At 39.3% G+C, this 18,297-nt stretch overlaps 1 protein-coding gene across 1 annotated transcript in view; it reads left to right on the top strand.

Annotated features, from left to right (window-relative positions):
- The window catches only part of LOC128876872 (uncharacterized), a 60,389-nt gene extending 44,009 nt beyond the window's left edge, over positions 1-16,380 (top strand). The window contains exon 2 of the mRNA XM_054123626.1: positions 9,339-16,380. Within this exon, the coding sequence (XP_053979601.1) occupies positions 9,339-11,177 (1,839 nt within the window). The 3' untranslated portion in view covers positions 11,178-16,380. The remainder of the gene's footprint in view (positions 1-9,338) is intronic.
- The last annotated feature ends 1,917 nt before the right edge of the window (positions 16,381-18,297 follow it).

Here is an 18,297-nt window from a genome sequence, read left to right as displayed (position 1 = left end):
TGGCAAGTAGATTACGAATTTCGTGCATTTACGGACGGATACCGATATGGATAACGTATGTAAAACGTATGCAGAATATTCTTTAAAACTACCGAATATAAATATATTATTTCTTAGAAGTATATGCCTTTTATACACGTTCTGCGTGGGTTTTCCACATTTACGTTTGTCACAGATCCCTAACATCCGGATTCTATTAATAACTTGGACTCTTAGTGTAGCGACCAATACCATGTAGAGAGGAAAATAATTGCCGGGTACGAACTTGGTCAGGCGTGACTCGAATCTAATGCACTCAATTTTTTTTTTTTTTTTCATGTATATAGTAAAGTGGAGTAAAGGATCTTGAATTATTACGTCTGGCACAGTTTGTTGTCCGTCTTCAGGCTGGTCACGTATAAGTGGGTCAGACGACTACTTTTACACGCAGCAAGACATTAAAACACACATCGAAACGGGGGCGACAGCATCAGGTTAACTTGCGCCCACTTGCATCTTCTCAAATCCGTGATTCCTTCGCGATGAGTTTGCCTTTAAAACGGCCGCACCTGTGAATCGTCATTCATATCTTCCCTCGTATCGTACAGTATCGTAACTACATTACTGCTTTCGATTGCATCAATGTTAAACGTACTTGAAATAACGCGAACCGATTTTTTATGAATTTTAATAGTATAACTATTCTGCTTCGTGTGTACAATTTAGAATTTTGTTTGGAAGGTCCTATATTTACTTGTATTTAAAATTAAATTCAGAGCTCCATTTGTTGACCTTTGATTTCTGAATCATCCTCAGAAAAAATAATTCGAAGTTAAGTGACCACTACGCTTGCGGAAAATAATTTGTTTGTAGAGAAATTCTGGAATGATCATTAAAAATTATTACCATTGTCCAGGTATTCTTCGAATTTCTTCGAAACGAAAACGAATTTATAATTATACGAATTAAAATAATTTTATATTTTGACTACGTTAACTACTAATCTTGATCAGTTTCTAACGACAGTATACTTTAAATTTCCATTTTAGAATATTTCTTGTCTGAATTCGTAAATTTTCCTGACGAGTGACTTGGAAAATGGAAAAATTGCAGTACCTCCATGATGAGTTGATTTCGAATTACTTGGAGTTTATTTAAAAACTGTTCGCGTATCCTGTATAAGTATTTCAATATGCAATTAGCTGTGACACATGTTCCCTACAAAACAATCTAATCTAGCTTACTATCTAATAGCTACTGTCTAATCTATTTTCATCGAATACACGTAATACCGACGTCCTGCACCGCTGAGCTCATTCGCACTCTTCAAAAAACCACGATTCCTTCACGGTGACGAGGCTGTGTTTAAAATCGCCGCACCTGCATATTGTTTATAACGTACGGATATATCTGTTCGCTCCAATACAATGTTTTGGTACCCACGCAAATTCTTTCATTCGCGTTTAACGACTCGATCGTACTCGTGTTCCGTTAACGACGTCGTCTGATGGCTAATTTTAACAATTTAAACCGAAAAATTTGTAAACAACACATTTATGGCTACTGATATATAGATTCTGAAATTTGCATACCTTTAACAGACGAGGAATGCAAATACAAGGAATGAAATAATGAAGGTTATATTTTCTGATGGGCAAAAATTGCAAGACATGGGATCTTTAATTTTTAGTTATTATTCAGATTTGTTGTTAATTTATTTGAGATCGCATCACATGTAATAGGTATTGCGTTGAGACATCAAAGATTCAATGATAAATTTTATCATCTATAATTTATACCGTACGTGATCCATGCAATATTATAAAAATCATTCGATTCTTTACTAACCTTGGACAACCAGCTACTAGAAAAATATTTTGCAATTCTGATTTTACATCGAGTTCGTGAATTATTTCAATCTTCGACCGTACCGTTGCTAACGTCTGACTGAGAATAAAGCGAACGTCTATCATTTTCACAAATGCGATGTTACACGATTAAAGAAACCTGACAGCATGAGCCAAATTCGGTATCTGTCCCGTACTGATCGATTTATCATGTAGATAATCGTTGAAAAAGCGTTTATCCTCGGACACCTGTCGACGAAGTGACTTTAATTGGATCGGATAGCAATGACTGTGGTGCTATTTAAACGAAATCATCGCAGAAGGTCACTGGCAAGGTTCCTGTCTCGGTATTAATGGAATGCTACAGAATTAATGTCGAAGATGAAGTTGGCAATTGATCGAATAAAAGTTCATTTTAATTATAATACTCTGTTTATTCTTTAAATTTATTATTACGTTTCTCAATAAATTAACAAATCTTTTAATAATTTTTATGGGTAAATGTTTTAGAAAGAGGAAAATGTATTAAACGTTCTTTAATGTTATCGTAGATTTTAGACTATTCACAATAATAACTCGATTTACTGACCTGAACATTTCTGAACACTTCCAGGAATAATTAATAGACTGCACATAAAAGCGAATCATCGTTAACGATTTAAAAAAATTTTTTTGAAATCATGTACTTATTACTATCACTATCACCATTACTAAACTACGTATATTATTGTACGAAAATTGCAGAATGAATTTAGAAGTGCAAAAGGACTTTGAATGATCAAACGAATGTTTTTGTCCTTGATGATCATCGCTTTAGAAAACTGCTCGATGTATCGATCATTTCGTTTACTGCATCAAATCTGGTGGAGGTGGTAATTGAAAAAAGTCGTCGTTTTACGAGTTTTGGAAAAATAACGCGCGTCGCGAATGGGAGCCATCTGCAAGGGTAATAAGTGGGCGCACCGAGTGACCTCATCCGAGGTGATACGCGTTCTCCTTTCAACAGGAAACCGTTCTAGACCAGTCCTGGCTGGCTTAAACGCTGCTGGCCACTTTGTAAATCGAGCAAATATCTCCCATGCGTATGCACGCTTGCGTGCGCACGATTTATGGGAGCACGAGCCGAACTCGTGATTATTAATTCCGGTGAACCCCGGAATTCACCGGCTGTGATATTAATCTCGCCTCTGCCAAGCATGCCCTTTAATTTTCTTCGATTAAACGATTCTCCTCTCCCCGCGTCGATGCGGTAAACAAATTTATGAGCATCGAATCATGCGAACGATAATTCGGAAATTTCCTTCAGTGAAACGAACCTACACTACGCGCGTTACTGCAAACATATATAAGATGAGTCCTATATCATTTGAGTAATAAGTTATCTTTAGATCCAACAAATATTACAATCACATTGAAATTATAAATTGACAACACTCTTAACTCCCGATTCTCAAACAAAAGTCGCTATTGATTCTAACAGGATTCTACAAAAATAAATAAATTCTGATTAATCAATACGCCTACGAGATTTTATAATTTTTTAATTTTGTAGGATAAAAGTGTTCATAACTAACGAAGATTAGGAGGAACGTTGATCTATGTGAATAATATCGGTGTCCGACAAGTCTCAGAAATTACTTGAATGAGTTGGATGTATACTCGAGACCCCTCCTGTGGTATTTCTCTCAGTGTAAACGACGTCGTTGAAGAATTCACAGGTGAATAATACATTGTAGCCTAGAGCATCATAAAGTAGCTGTCGGAGTACCCACATTGCACGTTCTCACCTCTTTGCTCCTTTTTCACTCCATTTCTCCTATCTTCGAAAAATACGACAACGCATGCGTCCGTTCACAGACGGCAAAAAGGAATTCGCATTCATATTATCTCGCTTGTTTATGTTATTCGGAACCTGAAGTGGCTATAAAAATTTTGGATATCGCCGATTGAATATCCCGTTCTAGTTGGTACTGATTTGACAACTGTACATTAAAAACACTGTACAAAATAAATACAAATTTCGATGTTTTCTCATTTATCTTTTTTATAATTTTGTATTCATTTTAGCATTCATTTCATCTACTTCTTGTACTGCTAACTTTCATTTTCTACATTTTTTTTTTTGTACATAATTAAAAAAGAAATTTTTACTTAATCACCGAATAAATTTAATATTCACGAAAGTGTTCAACTAATATTTATGCTCGAAGGATCACGAACGACTACCTACATTATTACTTTAAGATATTTATAAGTATATAATAATTATTGATAATTTACTGAAAAATGCCTCCAGGTTCCAATTTTCTTTTTCAATCGGTTTATTATTGGAAATTGAGTTGTACGTTGTCAGTGGATTATAATAAATACACCGTGCAAAATAACTGGGTATCGAATGCTGCGGTATAGTGAAAGGGTAATTATTCTATAATCAAACTTAAATAATTTGTAATTTCTGTGGGCCCGCAGTATAATTTGTGACACAAATAATAAGAAATGAATTTTAATTTCGACTATAACCAACGACGAAGTCAAGATATACCCTAGAGGATAATGTTACAACAGTCATCATAAACGATCCGTTTCACCATTGAATCGATGCGATCATTTCTACCTTGCATTTACTTGAAATTCCGCGTTCCTGTGCTCCTATATTCAAGGTTGTTCAACTGTTAACCGATCGAAGGATTATCATAAATACCTCCGGACATACCACACAACATACAATTCGAAGTAATCAGAAATATCTATATTTACCATCTTGCCGAGATTTTATAAAATTAATGGTATCTACAGATCGCATCGACTCTTATAATTTAGCAGAATTACTGTAATCTTAACGACGAATGGGACCAATTTTTGTTATCTGTCGTGCTCGCGGAAATTTAAGAATTTACCATAAGGAAGAAGCAGACATAATGTTTAAAGAATTCTATTGACGTCATGCAAATTGTTCGCTCCAATTACCGTAAGAAGAAAGTATCGGAAGAGACCGAATGAAACATTTACTGCAAATGATTGGCAAAGTGGAAAATAAATGTATAATAATAAGGATCGAAGATGCTTGGAATGTTCATCGATAATTCCAAAGACTCCAGAAATTTGTCAGTAATTATTCTTATCACTCGAGTCGTCTCTGCTCGTGTTTTTCTTATGGTTATCCCAGTTAAACATCTGTTTTTTAGTTTTTACTTTAAGATTTATATTTACACGCACACAAAGAAGTCTACATTTCGTTTGGCTGAAACATGTAAACAAAATACTTATAGGTTTCTTTTTCTAAAGTTGTTATTTCTTTTATTCAAAAATCGAGTCTCGGATTTGGATACTGTTTGATAAACTGTGATGTGAGAGAAATGTACAGTGCAGTATCGAAAGTTTATATTATTACCACTAAGTTATGAAATAGTGTTACGTTCAGGTTTAAGAGCTAAGTACTTTCAAATTTCTGATAATAATCACTTTCATATAAACAGGTGGAAAGCATTGCGAAACTGCTAATAAAAACGTGTCGACGTTTATCGATGTTTCTGGTGCTTTCAAGTTTTATTCAACTGTAAAACAAAGTTCCGTGATCGTTATTAATGCAGTATTTATTACACACTGTAATTTCATATAAACTGATCGTGTGTGATACCTATATTACAGTCCGTCCTATCTTTCATTCAAGTGTGAATTATATTTTATTTAACTATCGAATGCTTATGTCGCAATTCATGGAAGACTCAATCAAGGAAGACTTTATTTCGAATCAATTCGACTGACTCTTTATTCGGAGCTCCACAAATGCTTCGTTTCGATAAAAGCTCCGAGATTTCGCGAATCTTCGTGAACACAACAGCTCGCTTTCTACGGGGCATAAAGGTTTAATTTATGTCGTTATTACGTGATCCTCGACGTGGTTGGAAGACAACGAACTGGCGGCAGGGAAGAATGTTTATTCCCAGTGAAAAAGCGCGGGACGCCGTGCCGTTAATAATTTAAAGAGTCTCATACCTCTGGACCTCGGTTTTACTGCTGTTTTTTTCAGTGTTGTCGTCCCGCACTGGGCTCGCCGTAAAGCGCTCTGAATCGGATTTTTGCAATCTTACGGAAGGTCGCCGACGGTCGTTGCGTCAGCACGACCAACCGATTCGTTTTACTTTCCGATCCTGCGCTTTGATAGCCATTTGTCCTTTTATCATCAGTTTACAGATAAAGTAAGGAAAACGAACGCGATAAATTTTATTCAATGACTTGATCATCTTTCGGTATACTCCATGTATTAATCAAAGTTGAAAAGATCTTGAACAACTGTGTCGATTCATATTCCATTAATGTGCATCCACGATTGTTTATTAAGAATCGCTCTTTGACTCCATTACCACAGGTGATCGGTGTCAAGTAGGCTCCAAAATTCCACGGTCAAAGTCACGCTGACGATGTTGTCACTTAGCTTAATTTACAACACTCGAATACATGAATATTGATTGCAACACTGAACGCTTCACGCTGTGTTTAACGTGTTTCGCACCTGTCGTGCCTACCGACACGTCAACGACGATCCTCTCGCTTTTTTCGATTATCGCATCTCGAGAACATATGACGCGAACTACTGTTTGCAAATTTAAAATGGAGCCATAACTCCGAATACCCTGTTAACACGTTTTTCTTGCGCGAGTATTTAATATAATAAATTTGGGCAATGACTCTCATATCGGAGTAATGAGATTGACAGGAAGTGATTTTGCAAAATCGAAAATGGAAAACGTTGGTTTTATTTTAAATTATGCTTGTTAACTTCGGTATTATCGTATCGATTTTAGTAGATTATTTTTATAGATTAATTGAATACATTTAATGGAAACATGTTTACATTTGAAATATGTTTGAAATTTATTTAAAACGGTGGCTTGTTACATGTCTGAACTTCTGCACTAAGGGAAAACAGAAATCTTCGATTAGAACAATTAAAGTTTGATAAATAACTAAGCACCAGAACGTTCGAAACCCTTAGTAATAAATAAATCGTATATTCCAGCGATGATGCTTTTCGTTTTAAGAGATAATCACTACTCCATTAACGAACGTACGATTTGAACGCTCAGCAAAGGCCGACAGTTTCGAATGAGCTAGGAAATAAGATGTTTCAGAAGATAACAAGGTGACATCGCAGAAACACGAGCCGAGGCCTCCCTCCCCCTTCCTGGTTGTAATAAGCTGCGCCCTTTCAGAGACTTTACAGCGGCTGTAACGTAATTTATAAATTGCTCGAATGCACCTGGCGCGACCTTCGTGTATCCAGGACGGACAAACGCGAAGGCATTTTATCGTTTGCTCACGGATTAAAAGTTAAACGCAATCCGACGTGTTCCGTGTTCCCTCCGTGCCAGTGGCGTAGCTCATTGTCAGACTTTTAGACCACTAGCCAAGGAATTACACTGGACTCCTGAATTTTATTCAAATTTTAAATAAATATAATGCAATTACATTCCTGAAGTGTGTAACATGTCCACTACTTCACACTACTATTATTCATATAATACATATTATATAATACTATCTATTAAACACAATTAGATGAACATACGACAATTATATCGCAATTTTAAATCAACAATAAGTGCTTTACTCGCGATTTACTCATGAATCTATTAACATCGAACTCATGGAAAAAGATATAACAGTGTCAAAAATTGCAACCTCGATTATTGCAAGAAGTCATAGCTAAAAATTTTTGCAATGATCGAGGCAACCAATCCAACGTGTAACAACCCCACTCAGAATATCCCCAAACTACTCATAGTCCAGCCATAGCTTCTTCATTCTTAGTGACCATCTCCTCCACTTGCCTACAGTGTCCGCTGAACTAAGCTTTCGTACAATAATCGAGGTTCTACACCAGCTACGCCTGTGCTCGGAACATAAAGTCCTTAAAAACTTGTTCACCGACTCCAAATGGCTTTAACGGTCCAGCAACAGTTTGTTGAAGTTTCATACTACGCGGTACACGTACTTGAAACGCGGCGTTTATTACTTTTGATGCACGCGTTCCACCGATTCGAACTGATTATTCCACTGATCCCTCCCGAATCACGTAAATTAGACACTCCGTGAACGTAAGTTAAACACTTCATGAACCGACCCTTGGCACAATGCGACTGGTCGATTTCAGAAATAACCGGTTCGCTCGACGACACTTCGTTAATAATTTCGTGCAGCATTATAGCTCCCAGTTTAGTTGTCACATTTTCATGTACTTGCTACCTTGATCTTACTTCTTAACCTCTTTTTCATGGAAGAATCTGAACGTGAAACGTTTCCATTATCGGACATGATCGTTTTTTGCTAAAAAGCTTCTCACAGTGTATTATTGGGATTTTAAAATTGGATATTACGTGAAAATTGAATGAACAAATGTAATAATTAAATATAACAGCTTTTGTATAAAAGCAAAACTTGAGCAATCGTAAATTCGGGAATACCCTTCTTGTATTATAAAATTTTATTATTCAATGATAAAACCGTGAAATCCCTTTAAAATACGATGACACTAACAGATGCCGTCTCCATTTTCCGGGTTTAAGCCACACATGAGATAATATGGAAAGGTTAAAATTTTCTATCTAAGCATTCCTTTCACTCGACGAAAAAAGAAAGTTAATCCTGTTTCTATCAATTGCGTCCTAAAACATTTATTGACGCACCTTAAAATTTTACGAATTTAGAAAATCTCTAACATTCTTCTGTTGTTTACATTTGTCTACGTAGAAAACGAACTAATAGAATAATTAAATGAATAACGTCTAAATGAAAATGGTAGTCGCAAGATTTCGACTGTGAAGTAGTAAAATAAATTCTTTTTATTCACCATCATGAGAAAGGTATGAACTATATGTATACTAATCAATTTACGCATACGAGTTTTACAATTCTTGTTGCTACAACGTAAAATAGAAAGCATAAAAGAAAGTAACACGAAATAATAAGATACCTCCTCCAGAAATATAAATACTGTATTAAATCTATTCCTCAAAATTCGAATGTTTAATTCAGCAATTATAACTTTATACGTAGCAATAGAATAATAATATCAAGTAAAAATGACGAACTATTTCACGAACTATCTCCATTTCCAAATTAATTTAGACAGTGATTCAGTATGTGATCGAAACTTCTTGATTTATAAAAAAGAAAATACCTACATCTCTAGGAAACGTTGAATGCCCAAATAAATTCTCTTCATTGTTCGTACCTTCCCAATCCATCACCAAAGTGAATCTCACGTGTTCTTCCACGCCCTGTACAACTTCTCCATAACTATAAAAGGCAGACTGTCACATAAAAGACCTTATTATCCACTAAAACCACTACAGAACGAAGAGTGTAAAATGAGATAAACATAATCCCGCGATGAGTCCATAAAACATATATTACCTTAACCGTAACCCTAGAATAATGCTTGCCACGATACCCATTCCATAACACCCGAAACAGTTTCCGCATTGCGTTGACCGATGAAACATATTCCAGGTACTGCTGCAGGCGGCACTGGTGTGGGACGAAGTACCCGGCGCTCCAGCGAAGAGGAACGATATACTCGCGGGCACGGAATTCCTGTCGGTCTTCATAAACGGAGCCATGGCCACGCCGCCGCAGAGACGCAGAGGCTTCAGACGCGGAGGACACGCGGCGTCATCGGCCGCGGACAGCGCGACAGCGGAATCCCACCAGCACGAGGCGTCGATCTACCGAATCTCGCGGAATCCTGCCAACAAGCAGATCGTCTCCAGGGCGCGGAACTCGAGTGGTCGAGAGGAGGTCGTTCGGTTCTATCCTATCAGTCACAAAACGCTGGAGAACAGACAGCAGAACCTAGCGTCGTTGATCGATGAGCTGGGAACCACCAGCGATATATCCTCGACGCGGTTGACGCCGCAGAGTTCGTCGACGACAATCACGTCGGTGGGGTCTCAAGAGAAGTCCCCGTCAAGGACAAACGCTACCAGCAACCCGTCGAGCAAACCTGTGAGTCGACAAAAGGTGATAGGTGTCAGTGTGACATCCACCGTGGAAGCCACGCCGTACAAGGTCAGGGTGGAGCATTACGACAACGCCGACGCCACGGTCGTCGCTCGACAACCGTCTTCCAGCGGCTCTTCGTCCAAGGAAACCACAAAAGAACCTAACAATGCTACGGTTAGAGCTCCCACGCCGAAAGTATCGACTGTTAGCCCATCAACGATAGCTACAACGACGATAAAGGCGACGACGACCATGGCCAGCACTACGACAACGACAACACCGCCTTCCTCTAGTTTCGTAACGGAGGAACTCAACAACATCGTGTCCGAGTCTAACAGGAGCGAGTTCTCGGTCGACGAGGGTTCCCCGAGCACCAGCTGGCAAGGTCACAGCTCGGTGACACCCAGACCGGTGAACAGGCACACGCCAGCCGTCGCTGAACGTCACGCCAATTCCGACTCGCATAACCAGCCCGAGGACATGATCACTCTGCCAACCGAGGAGAACTACGAGCTCCCAGAGGAGAACGCAGAGTCGAAAGAGTTCAACGAGGAGCCCATGGAGGTTCAATCGGAGCGTCTTCAGGCTCAGGGTCGGAAGGCTGGCAGACACTACGATACTTCTCATTACAATCGCCCTGGAGTAAAGGGCTACAGTCAGTCAACGAAGAACTACAAGGCGTCCAGGCCGTACAACGAGCCAGCTAAGCTGTACAGCGAGCCAGCGAAAATGTACGGCGAGCCTGAGAAGGTATACGGTGAACCAGCCAGGGTGTACAGCGAGCCTGCCAAGGTCTACAGCGAACCTGCGAAAGTCTACAGCGAGCCAGCGAAGATCTATAGCGAGCCTGCGAAGATCTACAGCGAGCCAGAGAAGATCTACTCGGAGCCCTCGAAGGTCTACTCGGAGCCAGCGAAGGTGTACTCCGAGCCAGCGAAGATCTACTCGCAGCCTGCGAAGGTCTACGGCGAACCCAGTCGAATTTACGACTCCGAAGGCCAGCCGCTGAATCGCGAGCACGACGGAGAACCTGACGAAGCCAACTACGAGATCGACGAGTCCGTCAGCGTGAGCAGTAACGGGAACGCTCACGGGCCCCAGTTGATACTCACGGAGTCCACGAACTCGTCGGAGGTCGAGGACGGCCACAAGGTGGGCTACGTCGTCGAGGGTAGGAACTACAGGAAGTACAGGGTCGAGGAGAGAACACCCGACGGTTTCATCGTCGGGGAATACGGGGTTGTTAGTCACGACGACGGTTCCTTGAGGGGTGTCCGATACACTGCCGACGGCACCATCAATCCTCGACTCATTTACGACGCACTGATGAAGTTCCTCGCACTATGAGGGACCCAAGGGACGAGGACACGGCGATAGAGAGAACCGTAACCGAGGCGAGTCGATCCGTGATCGACTTTGCTCGACGGTGACGGATCGAAGCTAGACACGACTGATCCTTCTGCTCTTTCCAACTGAACTGCCTCAGAATGTAATTTTAAGGAACGATGTTTTAGGATATCTAAGAAATCTCTCGCGACTGTCGATCGGTCGATGGTGCACGGTCGATCTCTGGTGACTTCTCAAGTGTTCGTTTGACGACCGGGCTGGGAAACGCGGGAGGCGACGAGTCGAAGGGAAACGAACTCTTACTTCCGGCCACGGAGCTGTTTTGCGAATTCTAACTCCTTGGACGTGTGTATTTATGGTTATGAATTGCGACTAGGTCGTGCGGAGGTTAGGGTAAGGTGGGATGATTGAACTGCTTCTCTTGTTTGTGGAGATGGTGTGAGCTGTTACACGATTGTGTAGGAGCAAGGATTCTTTAAAAGTTTAACGAATGTCATAATACATCCCTAACGACATTTGTTAATGTTTTAAGTATGCGCATGGAAAATGAAGTTATCGATACAGGCTATCTTTGGAAAAACTGTCCTTCAATCGAACAGAAGGAACACATGATGAACCAGACGAATTATAATTATAACTAGACTGCGGATGTTTGTACATTTATGGAAAATGAAAATTGTGCACTATATGTGCACAAATGCAAAAGTACATAAAATATCAACAAAAATACACATATTATACCGTTTTAAATAAAACACACTTCGCTTAAGATTCAATTCTTGTTATATATCTATAAGAACAGCGTAAACATCCACGATCTAGTTATAATTTATATTAAGTTATACGTTGTATTATTATTTATATTTTGGAACGATGAACCTCCTACCCGTGAAATATGTTACGTTGGTCTCGCAAGTAAGAGAAGCATATTACTCGACGAAGTTAAAGGAGTCGCCCTGAATTTAGGATTCCACGTGCTCGTAACGCGGTTGTCGAATACGCGTGGCGTAACTTCGATGATTCGATGCCGAACGTGTATTAGGGGAACGATTCTGATAAACGCATGGTACGCCTAAGTTTCACAGGTAGGTGAGCTGGTTGAGCTCGTTAATGGCGACGGTAATCTTCGGTTAGTCGTCACTCCGTCGTTTCTAAGGTCTGGAAAAGGTCACGGTGATCCTCCGCAGGCTTCGCGATCGAGTCTTTCATCAGAGAGGTTGAGATTAGAAAGAATACGGAGTTAAGGATTGTTCATCAACGACTAAAAGAAAACCGTATTGTTCAGCTCAATGACGAGCATTCAACTTTTTCTGTACTCCAAACGTAACGACAAGTGAATCGTTTTCTTGTTCGGCAATGCAATTTTTCTTTTACAGAGTGTTTAGAAAGAAGGATTCAGGATTTTAGGTGTACATGGAAAGTACATATTCTTGAAGTAATACGCAATACAGTTACTTGTCAAAGAAACGCAAGTCACTTTTGTTAGTTAATTCTAGTTAGCATACGTTATAGAAACTCGGTAATTGTGATTATTACCTTTCGTATTTAGATTTTTTGCATTGTTCATACAATTGGGAAAATAGATTTTGTGATCAACATGATACATAGTCTCATGAGGATTTGGCGTGACAGTAAAATCACTTTAAATTTCAAAAATTCACAACGTTGTTTTCATTAATATAATTATAAACCAAATCCCGTATCAAAAAAAAGTACTGATTTAAGTGTTTAAAAGTACCGTACGTTCCTAAAACCCTGAAGCCCTGTCTCGAACACAGAATACTTTTAACGCGCTAAATCGAAAAAAATCATTGTTACTTCCAGCGTTACACGATAGAATATTAACAAAAGTGTAGGATTTTTATCAAGGTCAATTCCTCGCAGAAAAATGAACCAAAAAGTATCGTACCACATTGTAATCTGAAGCTTCGTTATCAAGATATAAACACTTCAAATTAACTGTTGCGACGTTGGGTGCGTTGGGTGCGCTCTTGCGTGACACCCACTTGATTACAAAATGTAACCGCTTATATCTGCGTAACTAAGGCTCGGATTACAAAATGTTTAAGGACTTTTCGATTTCTTTTAGTACAAGTAATTGATCCCATATGATAGTCTCACATTTTCCTTAATATATCGCGTGTTTGTAAGGGAACTGAGCTGAACACGGCCACATAAAGATCTCAGGAGGAGGATAGATGCCTAAAGCGATTAAAGCATTTTGGGAGACTCGTTGGAAGCTCGATGAAAACGTCGAAACGATGACTCGCCCGAAGCGTTGCAGCGACATCGACGAAAAAAATAAAAACGACTGATTCTTTCGCTCTTGCCACACGCAACTGCCTCAACGATTAATTTTAAGGACGGCCTTCTAGGATCTAAGGAAGCTCGCGTATTGGGCGTCGACGTGCGTGTCCATTCCGTCGACCGGAGACGGAAAGGTCGCTGGACGACTCGGTCGGACGAGACCCAGGGGAATCCGAAGTGGTGGCCATTGGCCATTGCGAAACGTGACAGATGAAAGTTACTCGTTTGGGTAGCGAAAGTACGAACTTTTGTGCGCTACCTGGTGGCCTTTGACGATCGCGTCAACGACGTCCCCCTCGGATCGTCCGATTTCTTTTCCCTTCGTCCGGCGATCGCGTTTCCCGCTGTCGAGAAGATCCTCGTGGCTCTACGTAGTTGCGTAATATTTGTGATCGCGTTAGTCGCTAGCGTGTTATTTGTCATGATTTACGATTAGGTGTACGGTACAGTCGGCCGCGTCGAAAATAGTTCACCAACCTCGCACTTCATCGATCATTTCCGAACTGTGTATATTTGGAATTTGGTTCGACCCGAAGTATGTCGTAGTTTAGGTGAAATTAGGTGGGGCTTAAGATATCAAATTGCTGATTTTGAAATTTTTTAAGAAGTACAGGCCCTCGATGTTGACAGTTGTCAGTCGTACGAAAACTGACTTCAATTGGATTCAATTTTAAATGTGTTTTAGTAATTATGATGAAAAATCGAGGCTTTCTATTTGTTTATTATGATTAAGAAATATTTCATCCATGCAGGATCGGAAAGTAAATCTATATTTCACTTTATGATTGAAAATATAAATACGAGGATGGTGGACGTTTTCGAGTGCGAGCCACTGAGTAATGGTGGAAAAATCACGGTGTCTCGTGGTTCAGTCGACAATTTTAAAATACTGACGAAGCTTATTGTTATCACAGCTGTTGTTATTATAATTGTACACTTCTTGTATCTGTATGTTTTACGAAAGTTTCGCAGCCATCTTTTTATGTATTTGTATCTACGCAATACTCAAAGCTGAATGAAGTCGTGTGACGTCTGTGAATGTCTAATTGCGTGATAGCTTCTTCATTTGCATCGTACGAAAAGCGGAAAAATACTCGAAAATGCACGAACGACAATGGTGTCTAACAGTCCCTTGATTGTGTCTATCATCCCAATTTCACAGTCGATAATTAAATCATTAGAAGCTATGAGGGAAATACGGATTTGTTAAAATTTTCATATATGGTTAAATAATTATCCACTTACAGATTTTGTCTGACATTGGCATTACTTTTATATAACATAAAAATCTTCTTCTCCTCACTGCTTCTTATTTAGTTTGAGCATTATACCTTCTCCTGTCTCCTTTCCAGTTTCCATCATTTCTCGCTCTCGTCAGTGCTCCATTCCAAGGCTTCTTCTTCAACACAACCAAGAAACCAAGAGAAGCACCGAAATAAGCTTCAAAAAACACAAACACTCGTCACCCACGTAATAATTACTCCGTCACCCGATGCACCATTACTATAATTGCGACTAACTAATCAACGAAAGGCCCAAAAGAATCGACTGAACGTGTTTGTCGCGTGCTTCCGTCACGGCGACGCTTCTGTGATGAAAAAGCGTATAGAGCAGTCGCAACTGCCAGAGCCTCCCCTCTAGATTCCGCGAAACTAATTTAACTGTATCCTTCCGAGAAAATTGTGATCACCACTCAATGGCTCCGCAGCTGCGACGAGCATGCTGACTTGTCACGGCAGCGTCTCTGTGCGACCCTAAGTTTAAGTTCTCCTAGGTTCTTAAGACGCTTTCAGCGTCGACATGAACTCCTTCCACGACGTGGAAGCTCACGCGTTCGTGGGCGAACCGTAGGACGTAAGACGGATAACGTTTATTTTATTTTTAGAGTTAAATAGCTCATTCCTCCTCATTACCTCAATCTTTGAGATAGTTCCTCCTGCCATTTAAATAACGTATCACGCGAGTACTCACCTTAAATTATATACGTTCGCTCGAACCTTTTCCCATCGAAGAGAACCCTCGAGAGTAGTGGCGCAATTGGAAGTTTAGTTTGACAAATATGTTTAATAAAATAAAGAACGAAAATTTTGGAATTATTAGTAGAGGTAAAAACAAATGAATCCTCCTGAGGCTGTTCTACTCTCATAGTACGACGTTGGTTACTTCGGGGTGAGCGGTAGCAGGATTCATTTCTTTTTATTCGTAGGTAGGAATCTGGAATTTATTTATTCAGAATTCTGAATTTTAACGAGGACGTTACTAAACATCAACGAACATCAATATGGCACGAAACTTGCCGGCATTTTATAAAACTTCATTGGGGAATTATACTAAAAAAAAGTGAAAAACTACAAGCGATAACTATCACTATCCATGGACTAATATTTCTCAAAATCGAATCAAATCTCAACTTGAGAATATTCGTCATTTGACATAAATATTTTTAGCATCTCAACTAAGTCATACTTGAACAAAAGGCTCTCAGATTTGTAAATTATAATCTTCTTCATTGAAATATTATTTGAAACCATTTCCTTGCATACTTGCGTATACAAACAAATTTAAATGATCTAAAACTAGGTTGAGCTGCCTTAGTAGCGCCATCGCTCTCGAAAGAATAATTTCGATACCTCGAAACGTTGGCCGCGTCGAAATCGATATTGTACGTGTTCGCTCGAACATTGCTCATCCTCCTAGGCTAAACGCGCGTCCATTTGTCTCTGTTTTGTATCTAAACGATAAAAGTATTTCGATATGTTACAGGTGATATCATTACGATAAGGACTCTCTTACGTTAGACGTACATGTACATCGTAGCTAATGTTTATCGTAAAATATTATGCGTTGCGCTGTGCAACCATTGTCATAATTCAAAACAACTTTGTAATAAATTCCATTGCCATAAGATAAGCGACCATGTTTTTCTTCTTTTTCCTTCTGCATTATAATAACCATTACCAACCCTTAAATCTCTAAATAGACCTCAACTGGAAAACATTATAGTTCGTAACATCCCACTAATTTCATTTTTAGAATATGATTGTTTAAAATTAAAAGGTGGAAGATCTAAAGCTCCCTCTGCAAGGTTGCTTGCTGGAAAATTGAGAATACTTATCGCACATGGTATTTATTGGGACAAGAAACGATTTACACGATCATTATCGACACTCAGACGAGCCCATAATAAAGGGTTCGAAGGATTCGCCCGATACATGAAGCGATCAATTCGTGAAAATAAGGCACTGCCGGGCTGAGTCTCGACGCGTATACAAAGCAAATCGCGCAGCGATAATTCACACTCGTGATGTTAAATTCGTGGCCTCTACCGATTCTCAGAGCATCGATTTTATCGCCGGGCTCAAGAAAAATTAATTTAATCAGCCCACGGCTATGGAATATTTGACGCTCATGACGTCTTATTATATGGATGAATAAATTCACGAGGCCAGCAGCACGGACCATTTTTTTAAAGTGAGTATCCGGAAGCCAGACCACCTAACCATTGATTTAGCTTTCGAGGACTAGATGTAAATCAAGTACACGCATCGCTACTAACAACGCTGTTCTTTCCCATCCTCAACCTCTGACGTTAATTGCGTTTCGCAGTTGGGTAATAAATCACTTGGTAAGTCCACTGTTATCGCCGTATCTTTCATGTGACATTCGAAATTGATACAAATTTAATAATTACACCAGTCGATACTCCTGCCATCTATTTAAAAAATTTAATAAATATACGTCGTAGCGAAAGCAGCAATCAAACCGTTTGATTTCAGGCAAACATTGCCCTTAATTCGTATCGATAAATCAACATTCGATTAATACAGATATCGAAGCCTGATCATCGTATCAACAATCTTATCCAATCGGTAGAAAGATCACGTTCATGCTGATCTCTGGGTATAATCGCGAAACATTGTCGGTGTGGTTAGATCATCGATCACGATGACATTAATTACAACATGTCTCGAATGTGTGGCGTACAGTATTTGATGATTACAGTGGGTACAGTGACTCAGAAATGCTATCATCAATATCATCAATTTTTATTTGTTTAACCAATATTTTAGGTACGACAATTGAACGTAATGTATACGGTTTGGCTTGGGAGCATAATTTTTCGCATTCTTGATCGCGAAGGACGAGTGAGTTAAGTACAAAGTGTGAAGATTAATTCATACGTTAATAATTCCATTCTTCTTTTCAATATCGATCTTATTTTCGCCTCAAGTGCACCGTGTAAACAGTAATTCATATATGTATGATGTGTTTCAATTTTATTTCTCATCTCAAGTACAGTATTGTTTAGCATTTTCTAATTGTCGGTTGCACTTTGTTTGTGCTTCCTATTATTAATTTTTATGCTTCAAATTATTCTTTTCTTTATTGTTAGAACTGTCCCGGTTTGAGCGAGATTGAATCCAAGCAATTGGTTCAAACCAGTCGCATCGTTCGAATTCTTTATCAAATTCCTAATGTTCGAGTCACTGAAAATATGTTAGTGTTTGATCCGGTTCGTGTATTCGAGTCGAACTTGTTGCCACGATTCATTTTCACCGAAAACACAGACAGGTTTTCACGAATGCAAGCCATATTAGTCAAATTCCTTCATGTTCTTTTTATCCACCTTGCTGTTTCGTTTCATAGTGAGAACCGATGGCTAGCGATGGGACTAAGACGTCTTCTGAAATTAATTCTTACCTATCTTTATACTCTTCTATACTGATACTTCTATATTCATATTAAATTATGTAATGTTTGATACATTCACACTAATACATTAATTAGGACTTCGGGATTTTTATTTTTAATA

Source organism: Hylaeus volcanicus, chromosome 5 (assembly GCF_026283585.1).
Source record: "Hylaeus volcanicus isolate JK05 chromosome 5, UHH_iyHylVolc1.0_haploid, whole genome shotgun sequence".
Taxonomy (NCBI): Eukaryota; Metazoa; Arthropoda; class Insecta; order Hymenoptera; family Colletidae; genus Hylaeus; species Hylaeus volcanicus.
The sequence above is the reverse complement of the archived record's forward strand: the minus strand, read 5'-3'. Positions and strand labels throughout refer to the sequence as shown.